The following is a 14542-nucleotide window of genomic DNA, read 5'->3' as shown; positions in this document are numbered from 1 at the left end:
TTCTTCAATTAGAAGTTTTCATCCCTGCTTTGCATGAACTAAAAGCGTTTTTCTTTTGTAGTTGCATAGTTAACCAACAAGGCCATTCCATTGTGTGACAGAAAAAAATGATGCTCTTTTATTGTATAGATTGTCTCTTCACAGCTAGAAAAGGTGCTACTACAACAAAGATGGACATTGCCACCTAGTCTAACCTGGGGATTAAGAGCAACAGAACACAGCTCAGTGAAGATCAATGACAGAAAAATGGATACTTACTCAGACCACTACTTTGGGTTGAAGTCAGCCCGTACCTTCAGCTGGGCAACTCACACTAACTGTATTAAGACCAGCATATATTTGCAGCACAGGGTGCAAATGGCACCACCTGATTCCAGCAGGCTCAGACAACAGGCCTGTTTGCAGTTCAGCAATTATTTTTTTAAGACAGGCTACATGTCTAAATTACCCCACAAAAAAAAAAAAACCAACCAACCTAAAAACTTCTTGACCTGTAAAGATGTTCTTGATTATTATTTCTCTTATTTCTCTTGGACGCAGAAAGCTAGTACTCAGCGAGGTCCATTCCACTGAAAAAGCTTCTTGTATATACACAACTGGCAATTTAAGACTAATGCTGTTTTTAACACATACATATATTGTATGTTAAAAGTTCTTTCTTCACACATGAAAGGAAGCCTGCATTTTCAGATACAAACCTAAGAGGAGAGAAGCAGCTCCTTCATGGAAGCTAAGAAAAGGAAAGCCAACAGCCATTCTTCCCAATATATGCGCTCAGAAACACAAAGCCTTGAGCTACAACAGAAAGGACTGCCAAAGAAGTTAGGTATGACCCCATGCCATAAATGTACCTTTACAAAGGACCTTTCTGGGGAGGCACTGCCATTCAGTATTTCAGTTTAACAATACCGCGTGATGCTTTGTAATGAGCATTACTTTGTTTTAAGAAATCCCAACCATAGGAAAGACAAAGAGGGAGCTGATAAAGCAAAAGCCTTTTGAAGGAATGTACTTTACACAGAGAAATGAAGGCTAATATATCTTAAGGTAAAAATTAAAGAAATAAAAGTCAGCTTCTTGGCTTTGCCTAGAAAATGAAGACAAAGATGATTTCTGAAATTTTCTATTGAAAATAAGTAACAATGAATTGATATATAGCTGCAACTTCCAGCTATGTTAGGGCTTTTAAGGAAGAAAGGAACTACAGCGAAGAGGTATATTTATTTCTTGTGTTAAATAAGCATTTCAAGAGCAAACTTTAATATATGAAACTTCATAAGACAGAGAACGGCATGCATCTCTTCAAAACAGGCTGTTAAAAGGCTTAAATAAAAAGTGGTCTTAAAGAGACAAGATGACAAGTTATGCCACCTATCTCAGCAAACCTATAAAATAGAGTTAAAATGCAGCAGCTCAGGAAACTGTTGTGAGCTACAACCCTAGGACTAGTTTCCTTCTTGACAGCATACAGCTGAAAACATACATGATATAGAGAATCCAAGCAAGTCATTTCAGCATGGTCCAGACATACTGGGTACATTTTTGCTTTCCCCCACTGACAACAGAAATCAAAACCCTGCAACTCAAAGAAATGTGAATCTGGATTATAACTCAGAACCAGAAGTAAAAGGGAGCGATCTCCCCTCCTGTCCCTACTGCTTCATTCACAAAAACCCCTTTACCAGCAGTACAAGACACCCAGGCTTTTAATCCTAGCATATGTATCAAGGTCAGCAGAAAAAAGTTCAATTCAGACCCAAAAAGCTGTGCAGCTGCAGCGTTAGCACAGCTTTGCACCAGGCTCCCATTACTACAGAGATCTGCAGCCTACATTCACATCTGATCAGACTCAAAACCATCTGGTCTCAGTCACTGAAGATGGCTTAGCTACAGTGTCTCAAATAAGGCTGAGAAGACAGACCCATGGGAGGAGGAGAGCACTGAGGAATACGAAATAGAGCGCTGAACACTCTTCCAGGCCCCGCTGGTCTACAAGGGAAGCATCTCTGTCCGCTTGCCTTGTCCTTATGCTTGTGTCTCAGAACTTGCCATTAGCAGATCAGGAGACAATCCATCAGCATAGCCTTTGATATTCAAGGTATCTCAACACAGCCATTCGTGCACCCATCTAACTTATTCCCTGGCAGCAGATACCTCAGAAATGCATATAACAAGGCCTGTATATAGAGCAATATTTCCTCTGTTGTACATACCCATTCCCAGATAATCCAGCTAAAGTGCTTCCTCACTAAGAAAAATTTATGTTTAATATATGTCACTATTTTTAATATTTTTCTCTTTGAAACCAGTAATGTGCCTATAAAACAGTTACAAGGCACAAAACTATCAAATTAAACAGACACATACCTGTTCATCAGAACCTCCGGAGGCAAATAAGTCTCCAGCTCTTGAAAAAGCTACACAGGTGGCTGGCCCCTGCAAATAGATTTAAAAGAGGTTTAAAAAAAAGTGAAAGAGTGTTATAAAGCTCTACTCATTACAGCTTTTCAAGGTATCTCTCATTTGACATCAGCAATCTAAAGGCAAAATTTAGAAAGCTTTTATCTGTCAGGTAAGTAGGCCACAATTAACATGCTAAGCTCACTGGTAGACAGTTGCCATTTCCCCCATTTTTGCTCCCAGTTCAAGACATCCGCTTTTCAATATCCAAGGCATTAAGACAGACAGGAACTAACCAAGTATTACAGCTTCTTCAAGCTTTTCCTTCTTCCCTCTCAATCATTTTCACTTCCCTTTAGAATTAGAAATACCTAAAACTCCTATTCATCTATTAAAAGCAGTGAGGCTGTTAAGTTTTGACAAACGCAGCCTTCAGTTAGGCACCTGATGGAAAGGTTTGAAGCAGAAAAGGAGGTTTAAACACACAGATACACACAGAGGAGCTAAGGGCTTACTGAGAAAGACTGTTAGAAGTAAAATACCCTCACACCTGTCAATTCTAGGCACTCACAGATCATAAGCCAGGTCCTACAGAAAATATACTTTTTGTTTGGCATTTTTGTTTGGGTGTTTTGGGTTTGGTTTTTTTTAAAGTTTAAGAAGTTATGAATCCACCTTTCAGGCTCCAACTGTCAAACCTTCAGAATTTACATTTTCCAAGCTCTTCCTCACACCAAATCCATCAAAACCAAAACAGAAGTACTGCTTCATATCACCTTACAGCCTTGGATCCTTATTCCCATACATCATTGCAGCCAAGCAATGATAGAGTCTTCAAACCAAAACAGGCACCTGCGGCAGCACAGGTGAACACAAACAGCAGGCAGGCACTCTGTACACCACCATCCTTTGCCACATCTGAGCTACAGGCTAATGATCTATGCAGGCTTGTGTTAGCTGTAAGGATTTTAAACTGAAGAATGGAAGGCTGGCTTAAAACTACTTTTCTCTTAGTCTCACAGAAGAGATGCTAGAGCCAACGCGTTCAGGATCATCTTTGCAAAAGGCAAGTGCCTGTGCTATGAAGAAGCCTTGCTCTTAAAACAGTCAGTTCTGAGAGACTTTAAATGGTGCTGACTGCTGCAGCACTGCTTGAGTAAAAGCATGCATTTCACACCACGCATCTATTTTAATACGTTTTCAACCTTTCAGAAAGCACGCAGGAGGACACACACGGGAAGGATGAGGCATCCAAGATGCAGTTAAACAGAGCTAGGAAATCATTATGTGTGTTTGAGCACAGGCACAACAGACAAACTGTTCTGCTTAGAATAAACAGCTGAAGACCCAGACAGTGAAGTTTTATATTGGCTGCTGAACATGTTACTTTGCAGACCGTCCTGAGTCTGAGTTTTTGCCCAAGCTGAAATAGGCAGAGGCTAGAACGAGCACTTCCAGAGGCTGCCTACAGCCAAGTTTGCTGAGGAATCAAGCTGATCTTGTGACAGGCTGAAACAAACAAACAAACAAAAAAACAACTCCACACAAGAAACCCCACACCCAAAACAACCACCAGAAAAGCCACAAAACAACCACCAGAAAACCCCGCCACATGAACACACATCTCCTGACAGGAGTTATCCTCTTTCCAGTAGATCACACGTCTAGGAAGACAAGCAAGAAGCTTCTCCTCACCCTGTATCAACTTGCAATGACAAGAGTTCACATCTTCCCAATGGGCATCACATGGAAATCTCACATCTAGTTTGTTTCTTGTTTCCCTTCTTTCTCTCCTACTTTGTAGGAGTGAACTCATCATTATAAATCCTGAAGATAGACAAATAGCCAGACTGCATTTGGGATAAACCCAACTCTCACTGCAACCTGTGTCCCAGAGTTCTGTGTGCTTTCAAATATGCTGGCACAAGGTTATGCTGGCAAAACTAGTCTTGATGTGGTCACTCCCAGTGTGAAGGGCATTAGCTTCCTTAAAACACATTACCATATTATAATTTCACCTGCAGTGATTTCAAAAGGATTTGAGGCCTTCTAATAACAACATCTCACTCGAGATCTTGCCAGAATTGATCTAGTAGCAGCAATTTCAAAATGCATACACAGTCATTAGTGTGACTAAGCTTGTTCAACTAACAGCATTAAATAGTGCAGATATTTCAAATCAAAGACACTGCCATCAGTCAGCTGAGACAAAGTGCGCTGCTGCTTTCTAGTCCCACCCACCTTCCCCAACAGTTCAGCTCTCTGATCACACTGTCAGGCATGGAAACTCAAAAAATGCAAAAGTAAAGACAAACAAGCAATAAGGAAGGGCAGAAACAAGTACATAGCCAGAAAACTGCACAGTGGTGAACACCGCTCAAAAGAGCTGAGGATGCAGAAGCTGCGCTCTGACTGTAATAAACCAGTGAGGCTGGGAGTGCAAAAAGCACAATTCAAGACATTGCTTAAGACAAAATGTTCAGAAACAAGCACAAGTGAGGAATACTGGAGAGGAGCAGTGCTTCACAAAACTATTTTTATCAGTCTAAGTATTTCAGTGTATTTAGACAAAATTTAGCACAACACAGATCACATCAAAACAGGCAATGAACTGACTCCAAAGTCATGGCATTTTGAAGGGAAAAAAGTTCAACAGAACATATTCCTCCCAAAATAGAAACTGATATAAAAAACTGAATGTGCCTTTACAGATTGAAAGAAGGGGAACAAACAAGTCTATAGACACAACATCCTCTACAGATTTGTTGACATAAATTAAGTGAAAAGTATTTTTACTACATACACTTACAACACTTGCTGGATCTTAACACGTTTGCTACAGCAACATACAAATAATAGTTTGCCAAATACTCTCCCAATTTAATATAAACACACAAAAATACAAAGCAACACATGACAGTGATTAGACAGAGCCTAACTCCCATTTGTTCCAGGTAAGCACAGCAGAGATGCAACAGGCTTCTGATGCAGTCCTGGACAACAGGTACATGGTTGGAGACTGAAGAATTCAAGTCGTCTTTCAGTTCTGGCCCCCCTTAAACTTACTGTTCGCATCAAAAGTGGCAGAAAGCAGCAGTTGCATATTCTTCAATACAAGAATTTTAAGCTTACTTCCCATGCAACTAGAACATGTGTGATGTAGCAACGCTCTAAAGGACCACTTTATTCCTCTTTCTGTAGAGCAAGACAAAAGTGCCCTTCTATTAGTATTTCCTGAGGGTTCAGAAGCTCCCATTCTGCATCCTCATTGTTCTAGGTGCTGCACACAAGCTGGTAGCACCAGTCCACAAATTCCTACACCTTCTTGCCTTAGATTAAAGAGCAAGCTGTAGAAAGAAAGGACTGGACCATGAGATACCCCAAGTCAGCAGTAAGGAACTTTTCTATTTGATCCTTAGCAGGCCAGCAACACAGAGAGTGTCAAGCTTTTGTGCATGTCAAAGTTTGAAATTTTAATAATAGTTTTGGTGATACTGGGAGAGAGCTGCAGAAAGTTTGAGGGAAAATACAGAAGAGAGCAGAATGTCATCCACTGGAAATGTTGAGTGGGAAGACCATTGCCACTAATCAATATTCAACCCATCTCCTCTAGTGAAAGAGAAGTACCAGGTAGGATGGAGATAAGCCCTGGGGAGCCTTGAAAAGGACAGACTGCTTACACACTGGATGTGGCAAAGAAACTGAATACAGAAGGAATAACAACAGGACCAAACCTCATCCTTTGCAGCAGCGTTCCCAATAAACAAGGGCAAGGTCAGACAGCTATGCCATGGTAGCTGAAATACCAGGTGACATCCCACTTCTAGTTGCATACGTAGGTAAGAAGGATGAAGCACAGGACATTACACAATCTAATTTATGTATAGACTGCCCCCCAGAGATAGAGATTATACCTTCTCCTTGCTTTCCTACTTCCTACAGAGGGAGGCTAGTGATCACAAGGCCTTTATTGCCCTAGCAATCCACAGGTTGATCAGCTTACACAAAACATTAAGTGTGGCCTTAGAAAGAGATGTTTAGAATTAGTCTGAATGGCTTGAATGCATTCATCACCTAGACAGACAGGATCCAAAGCCAGGACACAAATTACAGCACTGAGTGAGTCACTGGCAGGATGCTAATAGCATCAGCAACAATTGACACAGGGATGACAAGAGACAACAGGAACAGCATCCCTGAACACAAAGCTTTCAAAGGTGGAGCTAGAAATAGATCTCTCTGAAATAAATACTTAAAAGAAAGGCCAAAAGTTTAGTCTGGAGAATTGGAAATATGGCTGGAGGAAACAGTCATACCTGTATGCAGACAGCAGATGAGTGTGTACCACCTATAAATATTAAGTGGACAGACACAGAAAAAGCCCTCTTTAACACCATTTCCTCCCCCATAGAACCGCTGGAGGACAGAAGGCACATGATTTCAACAACAGCAGGGCCAACACCAACAGTCAATTCAAGTCAAGAGAGGCCAGACTTGTGAGCTTCAGCTAGTAGCAGAGCTAACATTTTGGCTTCACCATAACAGAAGAAACAAGAGCCAGGCTGGAGAGGGTCCAGGAATAAACCAGGAGAGTAGTTCAATGATGCACACTCTGCACGATGAACGGAGAGGCAGAGAAGAAAGTAGCTGAGAGACAAGTGAGGTCAAGGACGCCACTAGACTTTTCTCCCTCCCCTCCCCCCCCAGTTTTTTTTTTTTTTTTTAATTCTGGGAAAAGCTAATGCATAGCAGAGAAGAGCCAGATAAGTGTGTAAGGGAGGTGCCAAGAGCTGGAACAAGGTGTATCCAGAAGATGCAAAGAGTTGAATTAAAGGAGAGTTTCCACTGCCCACAAAAAGAGATGTAGGAGGAGGAAGATAAGAGCCAATACATTCAGTCAAACTCTCCTGGAATAGATTAACTAGTGCAAAGAGAAAAAGAAAATACAAGGGGTGATGAGGTCCGACAAGCAAATCAGAGGCAGCAACAAGCACACTGCCATCTTGGGCATGGGGTCATCAGTTCAAGGCATAAAGGAAATAAACAGAGCAGTCATTGCTGTTGTTCATAGTGCTTTCAACTGCTTCATAGCACAGAAGAGGGCAAGTCGCACTTGGGCTGGTGGACGTTGAAATGACAGAGGCTAGAGGAACAAAAGATGTAAAGAATAAGTCATCAGGACAATTAGGAAAACATCAAGAGCAGGTAAGAAACTTGATAATGCATTCAAGTACCAAAGAACATAGAAGACCTGAGATATGATGCTGACATCGTGTCCTTCACTTGGTTTCAGCAGCAGATAAAGCAGTGAAGAGAGTTCAGTGAAGACCAACTCAAACCAACCGACCTTTTGGTAAGGCAGAAACACTGAGCCTGTATCTCAGGATCAATGACGAACTTCCAGCAAGGAAATCAATCCCATCAGAAAAGGTGAAAGACAGTAACAGGATACGTAGTAGGAGAAGAAAGCTGAATTCAGAGAAGACCAAGGCAGGAGGAAACACAAGGGCAAGACAGGTGACAGTTACACACACTTATCTCACAATCTGGTACAGGATGCAGCTCATATCCTGCAGAAGAAGCCTCAGACAGGAAAATCCAAATCTTAGAAAGAGGCAAGAGCGGGGGGCAGGGTGGGGCATGAAGCGATGAAAGCCGTGGATGTTTGTCTTCTCACAAACACCACAAATACCCCAAAGACGATATGGAGAGGGGAAAGGTGTCAGTACAGGCATTGCACACTGGCAAATCAAGAGGTGCAGGACAGAACTGAGTATTGTCCTCAAGTGGGGATGCAGCAGATGGAGCGGAAAGTGATAGGGGCTGTGGAAAGAATCCACATCTCTTAACAGTAAGGACAAGAAAAGTGTTTACATAAAAAGGGCAGATTCTTAGAAAGTGCACAGTGGAGATGGTAACACAAAGGATAGAAAGGGACAGTAAAAGGGAACCAAGGAGAAAAGCACGGGAAGAGATGACAATGGCAACAAGGAATGTTTTCATACAGAATACCTCTGACAAGAAGTCACAAGGATTCTCAGTCCGCTGAGCTTTGAAAAACTGTATCACTACTCAGAGCAAGACGGTCAATGCCTGCATCTTCCTTCACCAGGGAGAAAGGGTTACAGCTAACATGGGGAAAATTTATACTGGCACCTTATAACTGAATCTTCAGTAGCTTTAACTCCTGAGAGCTTCAGTTAAAAAAAAAAAAACATACAAGGGAAGAATAGAGCACTCATTTTCTTTTAATAATCAGAAATGCTAATCTAAAATCAATTGCTTGTTTGCAACATACTCCTCCTCTCCCTTTGCTGGTCCAGTTCTGTGCAGCCCTGAGATGCCCTCATACCCTTCAAAGAAGGCTAGGCCTGCACGGATGTTTAATGCCACCTAGGCAGAGCTTGCAGCAGACAGTGAAGGAGCACATTTGTTTTTGTGCACCTGCTCAGATGATCTTGCTCTTTATTCAGCCAGCAAAGCAGTGAGCACTTGTGCCACCCAGGTAAGTGGAACACAGCTACTTTATGGTTCAAGTCAAGGTTGCTTGGAGAAACATAACTTTGCTTTTTCTGTCTTCCTATTTATAAACATACCCATGCAGATGTTTTCTAAATATTTACTGAGAACTTCCACTCCACTAAGGAAGACAGTCTGGAAATGCTCTAATCAAATCACCTCAAAGGGCAGACAGGCACTGTGTACATACCTGCTCTCTTCTTAGCAACTCTCTGGAGGTGACTTACAGGCCCCAAAACATTCTGTTCCTCAACAGTGATTCAGTACCAGAGGTGGATTTACATACCAGCCTGGTGTCTCATCTGTATGGAATTAGGCAAGAGTACTTTACAGCTTGAAGCACTCCAGAACTAAAATATGCAGCACAATACAAATGATGCTTCACAGCTGCAAGATGTCAGCTCTAAGCTGCGAACTCCTGTCTCTATCCTTCTGCTGCAAGGGGGCCAGCTACATTACAATTAAAGACAGAAATGTAAACTTGGCAATCCTCCCTATGTAAACTACAGTTAATCAGCTGCTAACAAATTCCTGGCACTCCAGCAGTTGCGTCAAAGTATGTCTAAAGGACCTTACTTTTTTTTTTTTCCTTCAAGTGTCCACTTGCATGCCGCCTTCCCAGAACATAACAGCAATCAGCTGTCAGAGAAAGCAAAGTCTCAACCAGCATATTCACCCACACAAAGTCACAACTCAAGAATGTCTTCAGAACAGGCTGTTCACTTGGTGACTAACCTATAGCCCTCACTTAGAAAGACAAATCTACTGAACAACCAAAAAAAATCCACACCCGCTTGATTTTTAGCCACTTGGAGATACTGGCAGAAATCACAGTGACGCTGGAGGAAAAAAAAGAAGCCTTCAGTATTAAGTAGCCTGGGTTTATCTATATCAGACCAGGCTAGAGAAGCAGCCACAGCAGGAATCCACACCAGCAACTTGTGATGAAAGCAAGGCCTGTTGTCAGTGCCAGTTGCTTACTGTGAATGAAGCACAGGTTATCATATACTTTTAGTGGAAAAGCAAGGTATCTGTTAAATCAGGCATTAAAAGAACAAACCCACAACAATACAGCACATGCCAGCAGAGGGCATGTCTGCCCAGAGCTATGCCAGTACTGGTTCCAGCCATCTCAGTGCAACACTCTTAAAGACAACTAGCAAGCACTACCAGCCACTTTTATATATCTACTTGTTTCCAGACTCAAGGAGGTGTCATCACACAGCGGCAAATACCCTTCAGCTGTGCTAATGTCAGTTAGATGCCTAGAGGAGAGTGGCAGATGTTTAACTGATCTGAAACAGTGTGGGGTGGAAATAATATGGAGGTTTAACTCTACTTCTGAACAGATGATTCACAAACCAACTGTTTTGTAGAAGACCTGAGTTAAGTACAGCATCAGCCTAAAGGGATTTTTTATTGTCTAATTCCAAAGACCTCCATCACCGTAATCAGTTTTGGACTCTTATTCAAAATAAGACTACTTTTTTGTGCCACTGCACTCATCGAGGAGCAACCTACAGCTCAGAAGGGAGGAAAATGGAAAGCAGGTTCAGCCTCCTGCTGAACAATAACCTGGCACATCGCTTCCTGAGGCAAGGACGAGAGGTGCAAAGATCCACTCTTTCTCCACACTTACCCTTTTCCAGAAAGCTACTTCTTAAGCACTCACTTGGCCAATTAATACAAAAGAAGACAAATATGAAAATTACATTAGGACAACAGTTAAAAGCTTTGACAGGAGCATCCACTTAGTACAGTTTTCAAAGTTTTATGCAGTCAAGGATTATATATTAGGATAGCCAGCATTTATTATCATTCCCTCATTCTTTTCAGCATTTGAATCCTTTAATCAGATCTTCCCATGAAGTAGAGCTTTAAGTATAAGGTGATCCTATTTTTCCATTAACATTACATAAAAGGAGAGAAGTTTATTAACACACAGTATAATAAAACTTACAAAACAAACTTGACCTTTTTAGACATCAGACAAGGCAGTCACTAAACATAAAGCCACAAGAAACATGAATTATCAGTTTTGCAGCTTACACGACTACCATTATTGCCCAGAACCATCTCCACCACCCCCAATAGCTTCAGGCTGTGGTTTTTCCCAAGCTAGTTTTGATGCTTTATGACTCAGCCCCCATTTTAACAGAGACACAAATAGGTTAAGAATTTGTTGGTTTTGTCCCTTTGGAAAGGAAACCTTTAAAGCAGGTCTGCTTTTTCATGCCTTTGAGCCCCGCCCAGCATGGACAATGAAATTAGTCTATTTATTTTCACTTAACATTTAAAGAGAGCTCCAAGCATTCATATAACTAACCTTACAAGCAACACATCCAGCAGCATAACACTAACAGGCCAATAAGTTAAACTTAACCAACCAGCAGCATTTATCACCTTCAATTATTAAATTCATTAATTTTAATTAACAAAGTGGAAACATGTTCCCAAATCACGTCCCAAAATATATTTCCTCCATTTTACCACTACTGTCCCTAAGTCTCCTGTCAGGTGAATAGCATTTATCTTCATAACACTTAAGTCAGAGGGCCAAGTGTTATTTGCACCACTCTAGAGGGAGCAAGTCAGAGCCGTGGTACAGAGAACATAGGACAGACCCAGGATTAGAGTCTGGGGTGCAGTTCTGACTCTGCCTCTTTGGCCTTAGACTTGCATCTTCAATACTGGAGCTCCCTTTCTGCCTTGTTTTCTCATCTTCTCCATTCCTGCCTTACCTCCTTCCCACTCCACAGGCCTTCCCTTCAAAACAGTCATGATCTCAAAGATGATTATCAGTACTATTATCGTCATCATTTTATGAAAATAAGTTTTCAGAAGATTTTTGGCCATGAAGAATGAAAGGCTCAAGCACAAATTCGTCCAGTTTGTTACGGGTTTGTACATTACTGTATAAAAGGCTTTGCCTCACCTGGTGACCATGAAGCGTATACAGAAGTCTTCCTTCTAGCAAGTCCAGAATTTTAAGAGTTGAATCATTTGAAGCAGTAACCAGATAGTTTCCAGAGGGGTGAAAGGAAAGACTGTTTACCACAGCACTGTGCACTGAAGATGGAAAAAACATACATAATAATCACCGAGACCAGTTTACGTAAGCCCAACACAAAAAGTACAAGCACATTCGAATTTTCTGTTATAAAGTTTAACAGGAAAATTATGGCAGAAACATTCCACAAAAACTCTTCAAAGCATTGGAGAACAAGGTCAGTATTCTATTATTTTAAAAATAGGCACTACTTTATTGAAAGGAGAAAGGAAAAAGGAAGTTTTGCCAGTTATTCTGGGAGATTTAAGAGTACAAAGCTTCCAGCATAGCCCCAAAAAGTAACTATATGTGCAAGTGAGCTATATGATTCTGAGAGAGAGCTGGACATTGAGTTTCCTTCATCATAATTTCAGTCTTCTTAATGTACCGGCATATACAGTTTATTCTAGAATCACTTGGGAGAAAGAACAGCAGCTCTATGGTGGTAAAATACGTCAAAGTTGGGTAGTAAACCAAAAGAACTTGTGCAACGCCAATTCTAACCAACACTGGGTTTCAGAGAAACTAGGAAAGAACAGCAGCAACTTGAAAATGGCCCAGCATAAGCATTATTCCTTCATCCATCCAATTTGCCTCACCGAAAATTTGAAACAAGTACAAATAGACAAACTATCAAGAGTGAACTTCCAATAAAGCAATCTTTCCTGCATGACTGTGAAGCCTAAGAGTTATTTTAAAAAGAGTTGAAGAAAATTCTCTAGGAAAAAAAGTCAAATTACACTTTTAAGGTCACTGTAACATTAAACATCTACCTAATGCAGGACTTTTTTCCACTCCACAAGCTTTTAAAAAACAGGCTATTGAACATATTTCTTTATAAGAACATGCAGTACTTTACATATGCACAGCTTTCTGAGCGTATGTGACATTACAGAATATTAAGACTATGCTTGAAGAGGGTTTTAACTATCCAATTATTCTTAATTATACTATGTGCCTTCCAAATGTTCTGGTATCTCAGATCTACTACTACTAGTCCATCTCCCCCAACTAAATTTATATTTCCTTGAGAGTCTACTGTGCATTCCAAATCCAAACTGCATGTTAAAAAAAACCTCAAAATACAATCTTAAAGACACTAGAACCAAATATTGTCTTTTGCAGATGCTGCTTTGAAGCAGAAATCGGAAATAATCTTGCTCAATTGTAAAACAGAATGCATCTAGTTTTTAAAGTCTCAGAAACACTAGATACCTCAGCTTATGTTCTAAGAACATAACTCCTCTTGACCTGGACTATTAAAAAAAAACACAGAAGAAAACATTAACTCAACACAGGTAACTTCTCAACAGCATTCTTTGTGAATTCTGCCTCTATCACACAGGTAGATCATCTTCTACCCGCACAGCCCCATATTATGTTATGTATTAAAGGAAAAAAGTCTACATGGAGTTTTTCCTCCTGAAAGAGTGCTAAATACATTTCTCCTTTGAAAATTTTATTCCAAGTGATTTGTAATATTTCTCATCCCATTAGTATCTATATTCAGATAAAGGTAATCATATTTTGTCAACTAAGGCAAGTCTGGTATGAAAGGAATCGTACCAGAAATAGATTAAGTTAATGATATATCCTCCAAGTTACAGATAGTGAATAAAGTATTTCCAGTCTCACCAAAATACCTTTTCATAACGGAAGGAAATCACAGACCGTGGCTGCGTAAGGACTCACAGCTTCCATGCCCAAGGAGTTCTTGGCTGTTGTAAACTCAGAGAAAACTTCATCTCTCTTCTGCCAAAACAGCTCATACTTCCCACAAGACCATTCAGAATGCCTCTCCAAAAACTTGCCATCACATCCTGCAGCCTCACTTTATTTCATGTTGTAAACAATAAATCTAGTGAAGCACAAAGTGGCATCTCCCAGGGACTTGTTGCTACAAGCCTACCTTTCTGCCAGCTAAGCCCTAGAAAAATAACAGCTAGTTATTTTATAATGGGGGGGTTAATTACTAAAATAGAGTCATGCCAGCCTATAAAGCGACTGAACATAACTGGCCCAAGTCTGGCAATACTACTTTTATATAATCGGTGAATGTAACCTCTTAGTAATCAGCATTCAGAAGATAAATTACGATGACTTGACACAGCCAGTCCCCAGTGAAGATAAACATCTTCCAGCCCCAGCTGAACTGTATAAAATTACCAATTGCTCTTTTTAAACAGCAATAAAAAAAAAAGGTTAGAGCTGTTTCCACAGACCTGTAACAGGTGCCACACACAGCTTTGCACATGAAAAAATAAGTCAGGCAATAAACATTGAGCATTTTTGTGGGGGGATGATCTGCTATACAAAAATGTCAGCAACAAGCAGAGGACTGAATACAGCATCTGTCTGTTATCCTGTACAGTAAACGTGACCAGAGCATACTTTACTAAAAAAACCCACACCATACAAAAGGTTTTGCAGTTTGCTCTCTACTTCCAACTTTGATTTACAAATGTCCCAGTTGGAACAAGTCCTGGCGACAAGAGCAGCACTGCCAAAAGACTAATCAGTTTTGGAAAACAACCCAACTTTAACACACAGAGTCTGTGGCAGGGCTACTTACCT

The 14542-nt window shown here is 40.7% G+C and overlaps 1 protein-coding gene across 2 annotated transcripts in view; it reads right to left on the bottom strand.

Moving 5' to 3' along the window:
• The window catches only part of POC1A (POC1 centriolar protein A), a 79208-nt gene that overhangs the window by 42292 nt on the left and 22374 nt on the right, over positions 1–14542 (bottom strand). For both annotated transcript variants that reach the window (XM_064453992.1, XM_064453993.1), the window contains 2 exons: positions 11855–11988; positions 2368–2436 (listed from right to left, as the gene is read on the bottom strand). In XM_064453992.1, the coding sequence (XP_064310062.1) occupies positions 2368–2436; positions 11855–11988 (203 nt within the window). The remainder of the gene's footprint in view (positions 1–2367; positions 2437–11854; positions 11989–14542) is intronic.

This window comes from Phalacrocorax carbo, chromosome 6 (assembly GCF_963921805.1).
Source record: "Phalacrocorax carbo chromosome 6, bPhaCar2.1, whole genome shotgun sequence".
NCBI classification, from domain to species: Eukaryota; Metazoa; Chordata; class Aves; order Suliformes; family Phalacrocoracidae; genus Phalacrocorax; species Phalacrocorax carbo.
Note: the sequence above shows the minus strand (reverse complement) of the source record. Positions and strands in the feature narration are given on the sequence as shown.